The following is a 17,575-nucleotide window of genomic DNA, read 5'->3' on the forward strand; positions in this document are numbered from 1 at the left end:
AACTGGCCTCAGACTTGTGGTGATCCTTCTTGCCTCTGGTTCTGCCTCCCGAGTGCAGCAATCACAAACATCCACCACTGAGCTCAGCAAAATGTGTGTGTGAGTTGTTATATTTGCAATGCCAGAGATCAGACCCAGTGCTATTTACATGCCAGGTGAGCACACTTGCCACTGAGCCACATCCCCAGCCAAGAGTAATAAGCTCTTGTGTTCTACCATTATCTGTAAGATGTTCTTTGAAAGAAAAGAATTGAGTCTGGGGTTGTAACTCAGTTGGTAGAGTGCTTGCCTAACATGCATATAGCTTTGGGTTTGATCCCCATTACTGCATAACTGGGCTTGGTGGTGCATACCTATAATCCCAGCCCTTTGGAAAGTGGAGGCAGGAGGATCAGGAGAATGGAAGCAAGTTTGAGACTAGCTTGTTTTGAGACAAAAGGAGAGAAGCAGGGAGGGAAGGTAGAAGAGAAAGAGGAAAAGGAGAGTAGAAAAGAAAAAGAAGGAATCAGCTGGGCTGGAGAGATTGCTTAGCAGTTATAGGCACATGCTTGCAAAGCTTACTGGCCCAGGTTCAATTCCCTAGCCAGACAGAAGGAGACTGGGGAGATGGCTCAGTGGTGAAAGGCTCTTAACTTCCAAGACCTGTCAGCCTGTGTTCAGTTCCCCAGTACCCATGTAAAGCCAGATGCACAAAGTGGCATATGCCTCTGGAGTTCATTTGCAGTGTCAGGAGGCCCTGGTGTGCCGTTCTCTCTTTGCCTCTTTATCTCTTTCTCAAATAAATATTTGAAAAATAAATTTTTAAATTTCAAATTAACAGGAAAAAAAAAAACTCCTGTTTGTCTCCCCTGTTTTATAGGAGCCTTACCTTCTTTCCTTCTCTTAAGCTGTGAATAATTTTGCTCTGCTTAACTTTCAAAACTAAAAAGATTGTTCTAAATTTCACGTGAATGATGATGTACACCTGTGTGGTGGTTTGAATCATATGTCCCCCATAAACTTAAGTATTTTGAGTGCATGGTCCCTAGCTGTTGGCAGATTAGGAGATGGAACCTTGTTGGATGTGGTGTGTTGCTGGGGTTGGGTCTTGAGTTTTATTAGTGTCCAGCCTCCCATGTTAACTCACTGTCTTTCTCCTTTTATCACATGCTGTCCGGCCTCTGCTCATGAAGCTTCCTTCCCCTCTAGACTGTAAGCCAAAGTAAACCCTTTCCTCCCATCAGCTGCTTTGAGTTGGTAGGATGTTTTGTCCCAGCAACGCAAAGGAACTACAACAGCCTATAATCACAGTGCGTTTTGGGCTGAAGCAGGAAAATAGCAAGTTCTACGACAACCTGGGCTACATATTAAGACCTTGTCTCAAAAAAAGGGAGATGCCACCAGGCCTGGCCCACCCTTACTTTTTAAAATTTTCCGAGGTAGGATCTCACTCTAGCCTATGTAGTGTCTCAGGGTGGCCTCAAACTCATGGCAGTCCTTCTTCCTCTGCTTTCGAAGTGCTGGGATTAAAGGCATGCACCACCATGTCTGGCATTCTTTTCATTTATTTATTTATTTTTATTTTTTATTTTTTTTAATTTTTATTTATTTATTTATTTGAGAGAAACAGACACAGAGAGAAAGACAGAAAGAGGGAGAGAGAGAATGGGCGCGCCAGGGCTTCCAGCCTCTGCAAACGAACTCCAGACACGTGCGCCCCCTTGTGCATCTGGCTAACGTGGGACCTGGGGAACCGAGCTTCAAACCGGGGTTCTTAGGCTTCACAGGCAAGCGCTTAACCACTAAGCCATCTCTCCAGCCCTCATTTATTTATTTTTAATGGTTTTTTCAGGTAGAGTCTCCCTCTAGCCCAGGCTGACTTGGAATTCACTATGTAGTCTCAGGTGGCCTGAAACTCTTGGCAGTCTTCCTACTTTTGCCTCCGCCTCCCAAGTGCTGGGATTAAAGCTGTGCGCCACCACACCTGGCTTACTAGCTCAGGTTGGTCTCCAACTCATAGTCATTTTCTTCTTTAGTGCACCAAGGCTAGGATTAAAGGTGTGTGTTAATATGTATGTAAGATATCCCCTATAGTCTCAAGTGTTTGAGACTTAGTCTGCATCTGGTGGAGCCTTTGACATGTGATGGAGTGTCACTGCAGGTAGACCTTGAGGTTTATTAGTCCAGCCTACTGGGGATCCAGAGCCAGCTCACTGAGTGTGTGTGTGTGTGTGTTTCCATGGATTTGACAAGATGCTGTCTCTTGGCTGCTTGATCTGTATACTTTCTCTACCATGATGAAACTTGCCCTAAAGCTGCAAGCCAGGGCTGGAGAGAGGACTTAGCAGTTAAGGTACTTGCCTCAGAATCCTGGTGCAAATATCCTCTCTCTGTCTGCCTCTTTTCTCAAATAATTTTTTTTAAGCTGCAAGCCAAAATAAAACCTTACTTCTCACAGACTGTTTGTAGCCAGGTGTTTTGTCCCAGGAAAAGAAGGTAGCTGCTACAAGAGGGATGAGCCACCATGCCCTGCTTGTTTGTTACTACTTTCCAAGTTAGGGTCTTCTAGCCCAGGCTGACCTGGAACTCATTCTGTAGTCCCAGGCTGGCCTTGAGCTCATAGCAGTCCTCCTACATCTGCCTCCCAAATGCTGGGATTACAGGCATGTATTCCCATGGTGTGTGCTTTTTTCCCCCTCATCTTTTTGATAGCCATTCTGAAAGATGTGAGCAAAAAAAAAAAGAAAGAAAGAACGAGCAAAGATATGAGCAATATTTCATTGTTTTTGCATTTCCCTCATGATTATTTATTCTTATTTTTTGGTTTAATTTTTTTAAGAGAGAGAAAGAATCAGTGCACCAGGGCCTCCACCACTGCAATTGAATTCCAGATACTTGTGCCACCTGGGTGACCTTGCACTTGCCTCCCCTTTTGTGCATCTAGCTAAGTGGGATCTGGGGAGTCCAGCATGGGTCCTTAGGCTTCACAGGCAAGTGCCTGAGGCCACAAGAGAACCTACATGTGTATATATCCCCCCATACACACATAAAAACAGGGGAAAAAAAGGACAAATGAACAACAGATAACAGAAAACATGCTCATTATCAATGATCACCATCATGCGTGGTAGCACACACCTTTAATCCTAGTACTTGGGAGGCAGAGGTAGGTTGATTGCCATGTGTTTGAGGCCACTCTTGAGACTACAGAGGGAATTCCAGGTAAGCCTGGGCTAAAGCCAGACTCTACCTCAAAACACCCAAAAAAGGGGGGGGGGCTGGAGAGATGGCTTAGCAGTTAAGGTATCTCAGTTTAGGCCTCAAGCTTGTGTTCCAAGAACTGTACTTTTTTATTTTTTATTTATTTTTTTAATATTTTTTGTTCATTTTTTATTTATTATTTGAGAGCAACAGACACAGAGAGAAAGACAGATAGAGGGAGAGAGAGAATGGGCGCGCCAGGGCTTCCAGCCACTGCAGACGAACTCCAGATGTGTGCACCCCCTTGTGCATCTGGCTAACGTGGGACCTGGGGAACCGAGCCTCGAACCGGGGTCCATAGGCTTCATAGGCGAGCACTTAACCGCTAAGCCATCTCTCCAGCCCTGTACTTTTTCATTTTTAATTTTATATATAATTGGTTTTAGTTTTGCAAGATATTGTCTCACTGTAACCCAGGCTGACCTGACTATGGAGTCTCGGGGTGGCCTTGGACTCACAGCAATCCTCCCACCTCTGCCTCCCGAGTGCTGGGATTAAAGTCGTGCGCCACTTTGCCCAGCTTTATTTTTATTCTTTATCAGAGAGAGAGAATTGGCACACCAGGGCCTCCATCCACTATATTCTAACTCCAGACATGTTTGCCATCTTCTGCACACATGTGACCTTGCGTGCTTGTGTCACATTGTATGTCTGCTTTACGTGGGACCTGGAGGATTGAACATGAGTTTTTAGACTTCACAGGCAAGCACCTTAACTGCTAACCTATCTCTCCAGCCCTCTAGTTCATTCTTGAGTTTACAGGAACTTCTGTCTTTGCATCCCTTCTTGCCCTCCAGGATAACAGAAGCCTACTGCAGCTTCCTACTTTTTTAAAAATTATTTTAATATTTATTTATTTGCGAGGGGAGGGAGAGAGAATGGTTATGCCAGGTCATACAGCCACTGCAAATGAACTGCAGATGCATGTTCCACCTTGCACATCTGGCTTATGTGGGTCCTGGGGAATCGAACTTAGGGTCTTTTGGCTTTGCAGGCACATGCCTTAACCACCAACGCTTCTCTCCAGTGCAGCTTTCAATGATTTTATTTTTATTTGTGTATTAGAGACAGAGGGTGTGACAATGGGTGTTGCAGGACTTCTAGCCACTGCAAATGAACTCCAGACGCATGTACCACCATGTGCATCTGGCTTACGTGGAACCTGGAGAATCAAACCTGGGTCCTTAGGCTTCACAGGTATGCGCCTTAACTGCTAAGCCATCTCTCCAGCCTGCTTCCTACTTTTTTTTAATTTTTTTTTTATTTTTTGAGGTAGGGTCTCACTCTAGCCCAGGCTGACCTGGAATTCACTATGTAGTCTCAGGGTGGCCTAGAACTCACAGCGATCCTCCTACCTCTGCCTCCCAAGTGCTGGGATTAAAGGCATGTGCCACCACCACACCCGGCTCTGCTTCCTACTTTTTAATGCGTGGTGTAGGGGGGTGTGTGTGTGCAAGCACTTCATCCACAGCATTTCACCAGCTCCTGAAATGAGATTTGACACATTGTCTTACATTTTTTAGGAAGAGTTTGAAAAGGATTGGTACTAGTTTTCTTTTCTTTCTTTCTTTCTTTTTTTTTTTAAATGTTTTATAGGCTTTTCCTGGTCTCTTGATATCATTGTCTTGCTCTGGGCACAAACCCAAGTACTTATGAGCAAAATCCTATCCTGTCTGACAACTTTGCTTTTGATTGTGAATGTGATTAAATTCAAAGGTCATTCTACCCTTCTGAGTAATTCAGCTCCAGTTATAATGATTCAGCACTGATAGGACTTTCAAAGCCAAGCCTATTATACAATGTAATGAAAATATGCAGGTTCTGGCTTAGCTGTCTGCAACAAATGCAGCCTGCTTGGCACTCATATTCACTCATTGGGGGATTAAACCAAGAGAAGCCTAATGATACTTTTGTTTTTTTCCTGGTAGAATCACCGGCTAGCCCCAGCTGACCTGGAATTCACTATGTAGTCTCAGGTTGGCCTTGAACTCACAGTGATTCTCCTACCTCTGCCTCCTGAGTGCTGGGATTAAAGGCATGTGCCACCATGCTGGGCCAAATGATACTTTTCTTTTAATGCCTTGCAATGCTAGCACCCAGTGGGGGATTAAAGGGTGAGACCCTACCTTGAAAAAACAAAATAAATAAATAAAAATGGGGCCTGAAGAGATGGCTCAGCAGTTTAAGGTGCTTGCTTTCAACGCCTGGTGATCTGCGTTTGATTCTCCAGTACCTATTAAAGCCAGGTGTACAAAGTGGCATGTGCACCTGGAGGAGGCCTTTTTGCACCCATTCTCTCTCTCTTTGCTAATTATCACAATAATAAAAATAGCCAGGTATGGTAGCACACGTCTTTAATCCCAGCACTGGGGAGGGAAAGGTAGGGGGAAGGAATTGCCATGAGTTCAAGGCCACCCAAAAATTACACAGTGAATTCTAGGTCAGCCTGACCTAGAGTGAGACCCTACCTTGAAAAGCCAAAAAATATATATGGGGGAGGTGAGAGAGCGCATGCGCACCAGACATGGTGGTACACACCTTTAATCCCAGCACTCGGGAGGCAGAGGTAGGAGGATCACCATGAGTTGGGGGCCACCATGAGATTACATAGTAAATTCCGGGTCAACCTGGGCTGGAGTTGAGACCCTACTTTAAAAAACAAAAACAAAAACAAAATCCCAGCTGGATGCATAGTTGTGTGCACCTTTAATCTCAGCACTTGGAGACTTAGGTAGGAGGATCACCTTGAGTTCTAGACCAGTCTGGGGCTACAGGGTGAGTTCCAGGTCAGCCTGGGCTAGAGTGAGACCATGCCTTGAAAAGCAAAAAAGTGAGTTCCAATTACTACTAGATTCTTGCTTTTAGAGCCTGCCAGCCAAGGTTCCGTTCTCCACTACCCACGTAAAGCCAGATGCACATCTCTGTATCTGGAGCTTGTTTGCAGTGGCCCAGGCACACCCATATTCTCTTTCCTTGCAAATATAATTTTCAAAAATCAGACTGAGTGTCTTTGAAGGTCATATACTGGGGCTGGAGAGATGGCTTGGCAGTTAAGTGCTTGCCTGTCAAGCCTAAGGACCCCGGTTCAAGGCTTGATTTCCCAAGACCCACGTTAGCCAGATGCACAGGGGTGCATGCGTCTGGAGTTCCTTTGCAGTGGCTAGAGACCCTGGCATGCCCATTCTCTATTTATCTATTTGCCTCTTTCTCTCAGACTGTCGCTCTCAAATAAATTAAAAAAAAAAAAATCATATACTGCACTTCCTCTAGAAATGCCTGACTCCCCCGACAGTCATGACTCCAGTGGGACAGACGAGCCCTGCAAAGACCATGTGCTTTAGGAATACTGAAGTCTTATACTTGTGTCAGTATTTTCCAGTTGTATATATAAATATTTCCCAATTTTTATTGGTCGCTGACTAGCATATTATTTTTTAATATGTTTTATTTATTTATTTGAGAGAAAGAGAGAGACAGAGATTGGCCATGCCAGGGCCTCCAGCCACTCAAATAAAATCTGGACCTCTGTGTGCATCTGGCTCACGTGGGTCCTGGAGAATTAAGCTGGGATTGTTTGGCTTCGCAGGCAAACACTTTAATCACTAAGCCATCTCTCCAGCCCTTGAATATAATTTTTGCTAGTAGTAAATTTTTTGCTATAGATAAAAGATATGGATATATTTTCAACTGACATGCTGCTCATATAGCCTGTTCCTGGTATCTTTCTTGTGTTCCATGGTTTTTTTGTTTTTTGTTGTTGTTCATTACAGTGTGAGCCACTGCACCTTGTTGTGTTGATGCTGGTCTGCCATGCTAGCCTGTCTACCAGGGCCAGGTGACCTGTCCTTTAAGCTTCTTTCTCACACGCAGATGAACACTGGACTTCAGAAATGTAAGTAATCCGAATTTCCAGGGGAAGGTCATAAGATTCTTTGTTTTGTCCCTATATTGGGGCAATCCTAGAGGAAAACTGGGGTGTGTTAACCTATAATACTGGTACCTTTGAGGTACTTACCAGCAAAAGATTGCAGGAAAGCAGCTACAAAGGTCCTTTTTGTAAAAATTGTGAGATACTTTTGCGATCAAAAGTCCTTTCAAATACTACAGTTCCCCAGAGTGTATTTTCTTAAATTGTTACTGGTAGCTTTCTGTTAGCAACAAAGCTACAAGATTTATAGGATATATTTCTTTTTCAAAAAGGGGTTTTACTCTGAACCCCACGAGGAACTGAATGAAAACTCATACTCCACTGATGATGGTGTTATGAACTCTTCCTACTCTACTATGGAACTAGACAGTTCTCTTTGGCTTTGCTGTCTGCTGTCTGAACTAGCATGACTTCAATTCACAGCGAGTAAATAACCTTTTACCATCAAAAGGGTTGGGAGGTAGCTTGCTCAGACCCTGTGGGCATTTGCCTGCCAATATAGTTCTCTTTAAATTGAGCTTTTGAACTGGCTGTTAGATTCCCGTCTTAATTGGATGAAATTGGAACATTATAGTTCATGTCTTCTATCACTGAACCACATGATACGTAAGGAAAATATTCTTTTCCTGGATCATTACTATATGTATAGTATCTAAGTATAAAAAAACAGCCCTGCTGGGTGGTGTGGTGGTGCAAGCTTTTACTCTCAGCACTCGGGAGGCAGGGATAGGAAGAACACTAAGTTTGAGGCTAACTTGAAACTACATATTGAACTCCAGGTCAGTCTGGGTTAGAGTAAGAACCTACCTTGAATAAAAATAACCTGAGCTGAGGAACTGGCTTAGTAGATAAAGTGCTTGCTGTGCAAGTGTAAGTAGCTGAGTTCTTTCCCAGAACCTCTGTAAAGCCAATGCTTTTGCACAAGCATCTGTAATCCTAGCCCCCTACATCAAGAAGAGAGGCAGCTACAGGAGAGTGACCTGGAAGCCTGTGGGCTGGCTGGCCTGGTGAAAGCAGTGCAGTAGCTGACAAGTCCCTGCCTGAAACATGGAGGATGGCAAGGACCCACATCAGATATGGTCCTCTGCCTTGTACATGCACGCACTCACACACATCATAACACAAAACAGCCCTGGTTTTGCAATAAACCTTTTCAGAGGAAAAGGGGGAAATTAATGAGGCAGTGACATTTTTCCTTTAATAGTATAGAGTACTTCTGTACTACCTATGTCCTTATGACAGCTATTAGCAAACTTTTTCTGTAAGTGCCAGATAGTGGAAATTTTGAGCTGTGTGAACCACAAGAGATCTGTTATATCTACTTAGTTGTGCTATTGTAGGGCAAAGGTAGCCGTATTCAAAAAGTAAACAAATGAGTACAGTTTTGTTCCTTTGAAACTTTCTACAAAAACACACAGTGGGTAGATGTAGACAATGGATGTTTTGCTAACTTCTACTCTGTGAGGTAGATCATCTGCAGTTAAAAATTATCTAAATCCAGGCTGGAGAGATAGTTTAGCAGTCAAGGTGTTTGCCTGCAAAGCTGAAGGATCGCGGTTTGATTCCCCAGGTCCCATGTAAGCCAGATGCACAAAGTGACACATGCATCTGGAGTTCAGTTGCAGTGGCTAGAGGCCCTGGCATGCTCATTCTCTCTCTCTTTCTCAAATACATAAAATATATTTTTTAAAATGATCTAAACCAGCTAGGCATGGTGGTGCACTCCTTTAATTCCAGCACTCAGGAGGCAGAGATAGGAGAATCACTAATAAGAGTCCAAGGCCATTCTGAGACTACATAGTGAATTCTAGGTTAACCTGGGCTAGAGTGAGATCCTACCTCAAAAAGCAAGTAAATAAAAGAATAGAAATAGGGCTGGAGAGATAGCGTTTAAGTGCTTGCCTGTGAAGCCCGAGGACCCCAGATCAAGGTTCCATTCCCCAGGACCTATGTAAGCCAGGTGCACAAGGTGGCATGCATCTGGAGTTCGTTTGCAATGGCTAGAGGCCCTGGTATGCCCCCCCCCCCTCTGTTTGTTGCTCCCAAATAAATAAGTAAAAATAAACCAAAGAAAAAATTTAGCTTTAGGCATGGTAGCACATGCCTTTAATCCCAACACTTGGAAGGCAGAGGTAGGAGGACTGCCATGAGTTCGAAGCCACTCTGAGACTACATAGTGAATTCCAGGTCAACCTAGGCTAAAGTGAGACCCTACCTCAGAAAACAAAACAAAGATCTAGCTTTAATGGGTGTGGTGAAAGAGGCCTGAACCCTAGCTATTTCAAAGACTAAGACAGGATCACAAGCTCAAGACAAGTGAAAGCCTATGTCAAAAGTAAAAGACGCTTGCCTGTGAAGCTGAAGGACTCAGGTTCAACTCCCCCAAAACCCACATAAGCCAGATGTATAAGGTCAGGCTTGCACACAAGTTGGCCCATGCATCTGGAGTTCAATTGCAGTGGTTAGAGGCCCTGGCATGCCAATTTTCTCTCATTAAAAAAGGTGGGGGGCTGGAGAGATGGCTTGGTGGTTAAGCACTTGCCTGTGAAGCCTAAGGACCCTGGTTTTAGGCTTGATTCCCCAGGACCCACGTTAGGCAGATGCACAAGGGGGCGCATGCATCTGGAGGCCCTGGTGCACCCATTCTCTTCCTCCCTCCCTCCCTCTCTCTCTCCCCCTGTCACTCTCAAATAAATAAATAAAAATAAACAAAATTTTTTTTTTTTTAAAGGTTGGGGCTGTAGGGATAGCTCAGCAGTTAAGGTGCTTATCAGCAAAACCTAACAACCCAGGTTCCATTTCCCAGTACCTATGTAAAGCCAGGTACATAAAAGGGCACATGCATCTGGAGTTCATTTGCAGTGGCTGGAGACCCTAGAGTATGCATAGTGGCTCACAGTTTTAAGTCTTTAATCCTAGCACTTGGGAAGCAGAGGTAGGAGAATCACCGACTTTGAGGCCACTGTAAGACTACATAGTGAATTCCAGGTCAACCTGGTAGTAGAGTGAAACCCTACCTTCAAAACACACTCCCCCCCCAAAAAAAAAAAAGTTTGAAAGGGCTAGACAAATGGCTGGCTGAGTGATTAAAGGTACTTGTTTGCAAAGTCTGATGGCCTGGGTTTGATTCTCCATTACCCATGTAATAGGTGCACAAAATGATGCATGCATCTGCATTTCATTTGCAGTGGCAGGAGGCCCTAGCATGCCCATTCTCTCTCTCTCTCTCTCTCTCTCTGTCTGTCTGTCTGTCTATCTGTCTGTCTATCTATCTATCTATCTACCTACCTACCTACCTACCTATCTATCTATCTATCTATCTATCTATCTATATTTCTCTTATTGCTACTTCTCTCCAGTCACAGATAAATAAATTCATATATTTAAGCCAGACATGGTAGCTCACACCTTTAATTCTTAGTATTTGGGAGGCTGAGGTAGGAAGATTGCTATGAGTTCCAAGCCAGTCTGCAGCTACAGAGTGATTTTTAGGTCAGTCTTGGCCTAAAGTGACCCTACCTAGTAATTGTAAAAATAAAGTTAGCATAGCATGGTGGTACACACCTTTTGTCTCAGCATTCAGGAGGCCAAGGTAAATATTCTAAACACCTTTTACTTCCTTAGAGATATGTGTGACCCCTAGTGGAAGGGAGTAGAAGTTGCAAATTAATCCAGTGACTTTTTGAGTGCTAGGAACTATATTATGGGTTTTCCCCCATATGTTCTTGCTTGTTTTCTTTGGCGAGACTTGGCCTCAGTATGTTATCCAAAATGGTTCAAACTCCTGGGATCTGCCAGGTAGCTGGAACTATAGGTGAGTGTGTATTTAACCATGCTTTTATTTATTCCTCAACAATCCTAGCCCCGCCTCCCTCCTCTTTCCTCTCTTTTTGTTTTTCTGTTTTGTGGGGGTTTGTTTTATTTATTTATTTATTTTTGAGGCAGGGTCTCACTCTAGCCCAGACAAGCAGAGAGAGATAGATGAGATATAGAGAGATGAGAGAATGGGCATTTGCAGTGGTAGAAAGCCCTGACATGCCTATTCTCTCCCTCTCTCTTTTCTCTATCTCTGGATAGTCAACTCCCAGCCTTAAGGCCAAGGTCCTGCATTTGCTCCTTCCTTAATTAATTTGCTTTGTCCTGACAGGGCACACTCAGCCAAACCTGTCGTCCTTGAATACCTATCAACAGCCAGCCAGTTCATGTTTACACAGTGTTTTTCCATTGAGTCTTTTTGTTTTCTTTTGTTTTGTTTTGTTTTTTTGAGTTGGGGTTTTGCACTAGCCCAGGCTGACCTGGAATTCATTATGTAGTCTTATGGTGAACTCAAGGCCATCCTCCTACCTCTGCCTCCTGAGTGCTGGGATTAAGGGTGTGCACCACCATGCCTGGCTTGAGTCTCTTAATTTTAGAAATTCTGTGTAGAAAAGTTGTTATCATTTCTGTTGCTGAGTGAGGAAATACTGAGTCTCCAGTAGGTAGGGCCTCACTGTAGCTCAGACTGACCTGGAATTCACTATGTAGTCTCTCAGGCTGGCCTTGAACTCTCAGAGATCCTCCTACCTTTGCCTCCCAAGTGCTGGGATTAAGGCATCTGCCATCATGCCCAACTAAGGCTTTTTTTTTTTTTTTTTCCCTTTTAATGAGCTGTAGAGATGGCTTAGTGGTTAAAGATTTTGCTTGCTTGCAAAGTCTGAAGATCCACGTTCAGTTCCCCAGTATCCACATAAAGCTAAATGCACAAAATGGCACATGCATCAGGAGTTTGTTTGCAGTGGCAGGAGGCTCCTCCCCCTTTCTCTCCCTCTGCTTGTAAATATATGTATATATGTTGTAAAAATATATTTCCAAAAAAAAGAAAAGAAAAGAAATAGCCCATTTAAGCAGGACAACTTCCATAATTGTAAACAATATCCCATGGTAATTACCTCACTTTCCCTTTGAAACTCTACTCTCCATCATATCCACTCCCCATCTTAATCAGTCTCTTATTTGATGTCATGATCTTTTCTTCCTATTATGATGGTCTTGTGTAGGTAGTGTCAGGCACTGTAAGGTCATGGATATCCAGGCCATTTTGTGTCTGAGGGGAGCACTTTGTAAGGAGTCCTATCTTTCCTTTGGCTCTTACATTGCACCACCTCTTCTGCAGTGGATCCTGAGCCTTGGAAGGTGTGATAGAGATATTTCAGTGCTGAGCACTCCTCTATCACTTCTTCTCAGCACCATGGTGCCTATTGAGTCATCCCAAGATCACTGCCATCTGAAAAGACAAGCTTCTCTAACCAAGTGAGAATAGCATTAATATATGGGTATGAACATTAAGAGAAGTGCTTGCCAGACAGTTTGGTGAGCATACTATGTACATTTAGCCAGACACTAGCAGACGTTACACCCTAGGGCTCACGACTGCCCCTGTTGTAGGTTTTCAGTATTACGGATTTATTCCCTCCTATGGAGCGGCCCTCCAGTCCAGTTATAGAGCGGTTAGTTTCTCTCACAACAGACATGCCACTGTTGTACCTATTGGCTCATTTGGCCTGGCTGACCAAATTTAAGGCTTGGAGTGTCCACTGTTGAGTACCGTCACTGATTTCTCTCTCTCTCTCTCTCTCTCTCTCTCATTTAACTGCATGCAGCATAGCTTTTTCTAACTTTCTGTCAGCTGTCTACATGGAGGAGGCTTTTAGCTCAGCTCTAGCAAGATTTCTCAGTGACCTTGCCACCTAAGTATGTGGACTCTTCAGCAATAGGGTCTTATCATCTATTCCTGATGGGAAACCAAGGACCTAGGCAATGCCTTTAAAATTTGTTGTTGTTGTTGTTGTTTATTTTTATTTATTTGAAGGTGACATAAGAGAGAGAAAGAGGCATATAGAAAGAGAATGGGCGTTTCAGGGCCTCCAGCCAATGCAAATGAACTCTAGGTGCATGCACCACCTTGTGCATCTGGCTTACGTGGGTCCTGGAGAATCAAGCTTCTAATGAAGGTCCTTAGGCTTCACAGGCAAGCACTTCACTGCTAAGCCATCTCTCCAGCCCCCTCGGCAATGGCCTTTAATGTTTTGGGGGTATCAGGGAGCCCCTTGACCAACAGCTCACTAGAAGATCCCTGGCACTGAAAATTTTCTTCTAACAGTGTATGGCTTTTGAATGTTCCATTGTCCAAAACAGTAGGTTTCCATATGACTTATTTATATCCTCTTAGATTTTGATTAGGCCTCCCTCCACCTATCCTTTACTCAGTCTTATCCCCTTATCTCACTTAGGCCTTTTTACTCCCATTAATCTGTTCTACTTACACATATACATACATACATCCTATTAAGTCCCGTCCCGTCCCGTCTCCCCCCCCCCCCCCCCCCCCCCCCCGTCCCCTTTCCCCTTTCTATTCCCTTTGTATCTCCTTTCTAGCTTTCTGGCTTCTGCTATTGAGGTTTATTCCTACTCACATGAAGTCTAATCAAATCATTTGTAGCTAGGATCCACATATGAGAGGAAGAATGAATGAATGAAAGGAAGGAAGGAAGGGCTTAAATTTTTTAAAGTATTTTTGTATTTGTGTGCACATGCACACTCATACTTTCTCATTAAATGTCCATCCAGCTTTACGTAGGTAGTTGGTGAGTTAAATCCAGGTTTGTAGGCTTTGCAAACAAGTGCCTTTAACCATTGATCCATCTTGTTGTTGCTTTTTTTAAAAAAAATTACTGATAGCTTTCATAAGTATAGGTAGTAAACCATGATAGTAAGCCATGTGTGCTGGCACAAACCTTTAGTCCCAGCATTTGGTAGGCAGAGGTAGGAGGATCACTATGAATTCAAGGCCAGCCTGGGTGTACAGAGTAAGTTCCAGGTATGCCTGGGCTACAATGAGACCCTCCCTACCTTTAAAAAAAGAAAAACATAAAACATAATTTCCAGAGCTAGAGAAATGGCTTAGCAGTTATGGTGCTTGCCTGCAAAGCCAAAGTATCAAGTTTGATTCCCCAAGACCCATAGGAGCTAAATATACATGGTAGCCCATGCTTCTGGAGTTTGTTTGCAGCAGTTTAAGTTTCTGGCATACCCATCCTCTTTCTCACTATCTACCTCTTTCTCTCTCAAATATAAATTTAAAAAACAAAACTTTTTTTTTGTTTTCATTTTTTTTTGAGGTAGGGTTTCACTGTAGCTCAGACTGACCTGGAATTTACTATGTAGTCTCAGGGTGGCCTCGAATTCATGGTGATCCACCTACCTCTGCCTTCCAAGTGCTGGAATTAAAGTCATGCACCACCACACCCGGCTAAAAATATTTTTTAAATTAATTATTTTTTGTTTTTTTCAAGGTAGGGTCTCACTAGCTCAGGCTGACCTGGAATTCACTATGTAGTCTAAGGGTGGCCTCCAACTCAGGGATACCCTCCTACTTCGGCCTCCTGAGTGTTGGGATTAAAGGCTTTAAAAAACACATAATTTGCCGGGCGTGGTGGCGCACGCCTTTAATCCCAGCACTCGGGAGGCAGAGGTAGGAGGATCGCCATGAGTTCAAGGCCACTCTGAGACTACAGAGTTAATTCCAGGTCAGCCTGGACCAGAGTGAGACCCTACCTCGAAAAAACAAAACAAACAAACAAAACAAAAAAACCACATAATTTGTAATCCCAGCACATGGGAGGCCATGGTAGGATATTACTGAGTTCAAGGCCTTCGTGAATTCCAGGTCAGCCTGAGGTACAGTGAGACCCTATCGCAAAAAAACAAAAAAAGAAAAAACATCATTTGGGGTGGAGAGATGGCTTAGTGTTTAAGGTGCTTGCCTGCAAAGCCAAAGGATCTTGGTTCTATTCCCTAGGACCCATGTAAACCACGTAAACCAGATGCACAAGGGCCCACATACATCTGTAATTCGTTTGCAATGGCTGGAGGCTCTGGCGTACCCATTCTCTCCATCTTGCCCTCTCTCTTGTCAAATAAATTAATTGATTAAATATATTTTTAAGGGCTGGAGAGATGGCTTAGTGGTTAAGCACATGCCTGTGAAGCCTAAGGACCCTGGTTTGAAGCTCGATTCCCCAGGACCCTCGTTAGCCAGATGCACAAGGGGGCGCACGCGTCTGGAGTTCCTTTGCAGTAGCTGGAAGCCCTGGCGCACCCATTCTCTCTCTCTCTTTCTCCTTCTCTCTGTCTGTCACTCTCAAATAAATAAATAAAAATTTAAAAAATTTAAAAATGTATTTTTTTAAGAAAAAGTATAATTACCACACCACCCCCTTGCTTTGGTTTTGAGGCCAGGGTCTCATTATAGCCCAGGCTGGCTTGGAACTCATTGAGACCCTCCTACCTCAGCCTCCTGAGTGCTGAGATTCAAGGCATGTGTCACCACCAGAAAACCTAGAAAAGTGGGCTTTTTGTGTGTGGTTGCTGGGTGTGGTGTTTGATTTTTATTTTTTTATTTTTATTTTTATTTTTATTTTTTTGAGGTAGTCTCTCTAGCTTAGGCTGACCTCGAATTCACTATGTAGGCTCAGAGTGGCCTCAAACTCACAGTGATCCTCCTACCTTTGCTTCCTGAGTGCTGGGATTAAAGACATGCACCACCATGCCCAGCTTGTTTTGTTTTGTTTTGTTTTTGAGGTAGGGTCTCACTCTAGCCCAGACTGACCTGGAATTCACTGTGTAGTCTCAGGGTGGCCTCGAACTGGCCATTGTTCTTTAAAAGCATTTATTTGAAAAGAGAGAGAAAGAAAGAGAAAAGGCATGTGCACCAGGGCCTCTAGCCACTCCAAAGAATTCCAAATGCATGCACCACTTTGTCTATACCTTTATGTGGGTAAACCAGATCTTATGGCATTGCAGGCAAGCACCTTAACCACTGAACCATCTCTCCCGCTGTTTTGTTGCTTTGAAGAAGTCTCACTCTAGACCAGGCTAAGCTGGAACTCACTCTGTAGCCCCAGGATGGCCTCTAACTCACAGTGATCCTCTACCTCAGCCTCCTGAGTGCTGGGATCAGAGGTGTGCACCACCGTGCCCAGCCAGGAAAAGTTTTATTATTTATTGTGTTATATGTATGGAGGTCAGAGGTCAGCATGGGGTGTTTTCCTCAATCACTGTGCACTTGATTTATTTTTATTTATTTATTTGAGAGATTCAGAGTCAGGCAGTGGGGGGGCTGTTGGCACACCAGGGCATCCAGCCACTGCAAACAAACTCCAAATGCATGTGCCATCTTGTGCATCTGGCTTACATGGGTACTAGGGAATTGAACCTAGGTCCTTTGGCTTTATATGCAAGTGCCTTAATTGCTAAGCCATCTCTACAAGCCTGCACTTAATTTTTAAAAGTTTTTTTATTAGCCGGGCGTGGTGTCGCACGCCTTTAATCCCAGCACTCGGGAGGCAGAGGTAGGAGGATTGCCGTGAGTTCAAGGCCACCCTGAGACTCCATAGTGAATTCCAGGTCAGCCTGGACAAGAGTGAGACCCTACCTCGAAAAACCAAAATAAAATAAAATAAAATAAAATAAAATAAAATAAAAATTTTTTTATTTATTCATTTGACAGAGTAAAAGGGAGAGAGAGAGGGAAAGAATGAGCACTCCAGGGCTTCTAGCCACTGCAAACGAACTCCAGACACATGCCCCCTCCCTTGTGCATCTGGCTAATGTGGGTCCTGGGGAATTGAACCTGGGTCCTTTGGCTTTTCAGGCAAACACCTTAACCACTAAGCCATCCCTCCAGCCCCCTGCACTTAATTTTTTAAGAAAATATTTATTAATTTGCAGGGGGGTGGGGGCGAAAGAGAGAAATGGGCATGCCAGGGCCTCCAGCTGCTATAAATGAACTCCAGATGCATGCACCACTTTGTGCATCTGACTTTATGTGAGTATTGGGGACTCAAACTCAGGTCATTACTCTTTTTTTTTATATATATATTTTTATTTATTTATTTGAGAACAACAGAGAGAGAGAGAGAGAATGGGTGCGCCAGGGCCTCCAGCCACTGCAAATGAACTCTAGACACGTGTGCCCCCTTGTGCATCTGGCTAACATGGGTCCTGAGGAATTGAGCCTCGAACCGGGGTCCTCAGGCTTCACAGGCAAGCGCTTAACCGCTAAGCCATCTTTCCAGCCCTTGGGTCATTACTCTTTGCAAGCAAGCATCTTAATCGTTTTTCAAGATAGGGTCTCGCTCTAGCCCAGGCTGACCTGGAATTCACTGTGTAGTCTTAGGCTGGCTGTGAACTCATAGCGATCCTCCTACTTCAGCCTCCTGGCTGGCTTATTTTAAATTATTTGTATTTGCTTATTTGCAATGAGTGTGCCACAGAGAAAACAAGAATGGTCATACCAGGGCCTCCAGCCACTGCAAACAAACTCCAGAAGCATGTGTGTCTGGCTTTTATGTAGGAACTGGGGAAACC

General features: G+C 43.9%; 1 protein-coding gene across 5 annotated transcripts in view; it reads left to right on the forward strand.

Annotated features, from left to right (window-relative positions):
* The window catches only part of Fam222b (family with sequence similarity 222 member B), an 88,158-nt gene that overhangs the window by 64,927 nt on the left and 5,656 nt on the right, over positions 1–17,575 (forward strand). For 3 of the 5 annotated variants that reach the window (XM_004664625.2, XM_004664626.2, XM_045158716.1), the window contains exon 2: positions 7,011–7,132. In XM_004664625.2, the coding sequence (XP_004664682.1) occupies positions 7,051–7,132 (82 nt within the window). In that variant the 5' untranslated portion in view covers positions 7,011–7,050. Of the gene's footprint in view, positions 1–7,009; positions 7,133–17,575 lie in introns of those variants that run through there. The other 2 variants (XM_045158717.1, XM_004664627.3) reach the window with 1 other exon arrangement.

Source organism: Jaculus jaculus, chromosome 9 (genome assembly GCF_020740685.1).
Source record: "Jaculus jaculus isolate mJacJac1 chromosome 9, mJacJac1.mat.Y.cur, whole genome shotgun sequence".
Classification (NCBI taxonomy): domain Eukaryota; kingdom Metazoa; phylum Chordata; class Mammalia; order Rodentia; family Dipodidae; genus Jaculus; species Jaculus jaculus.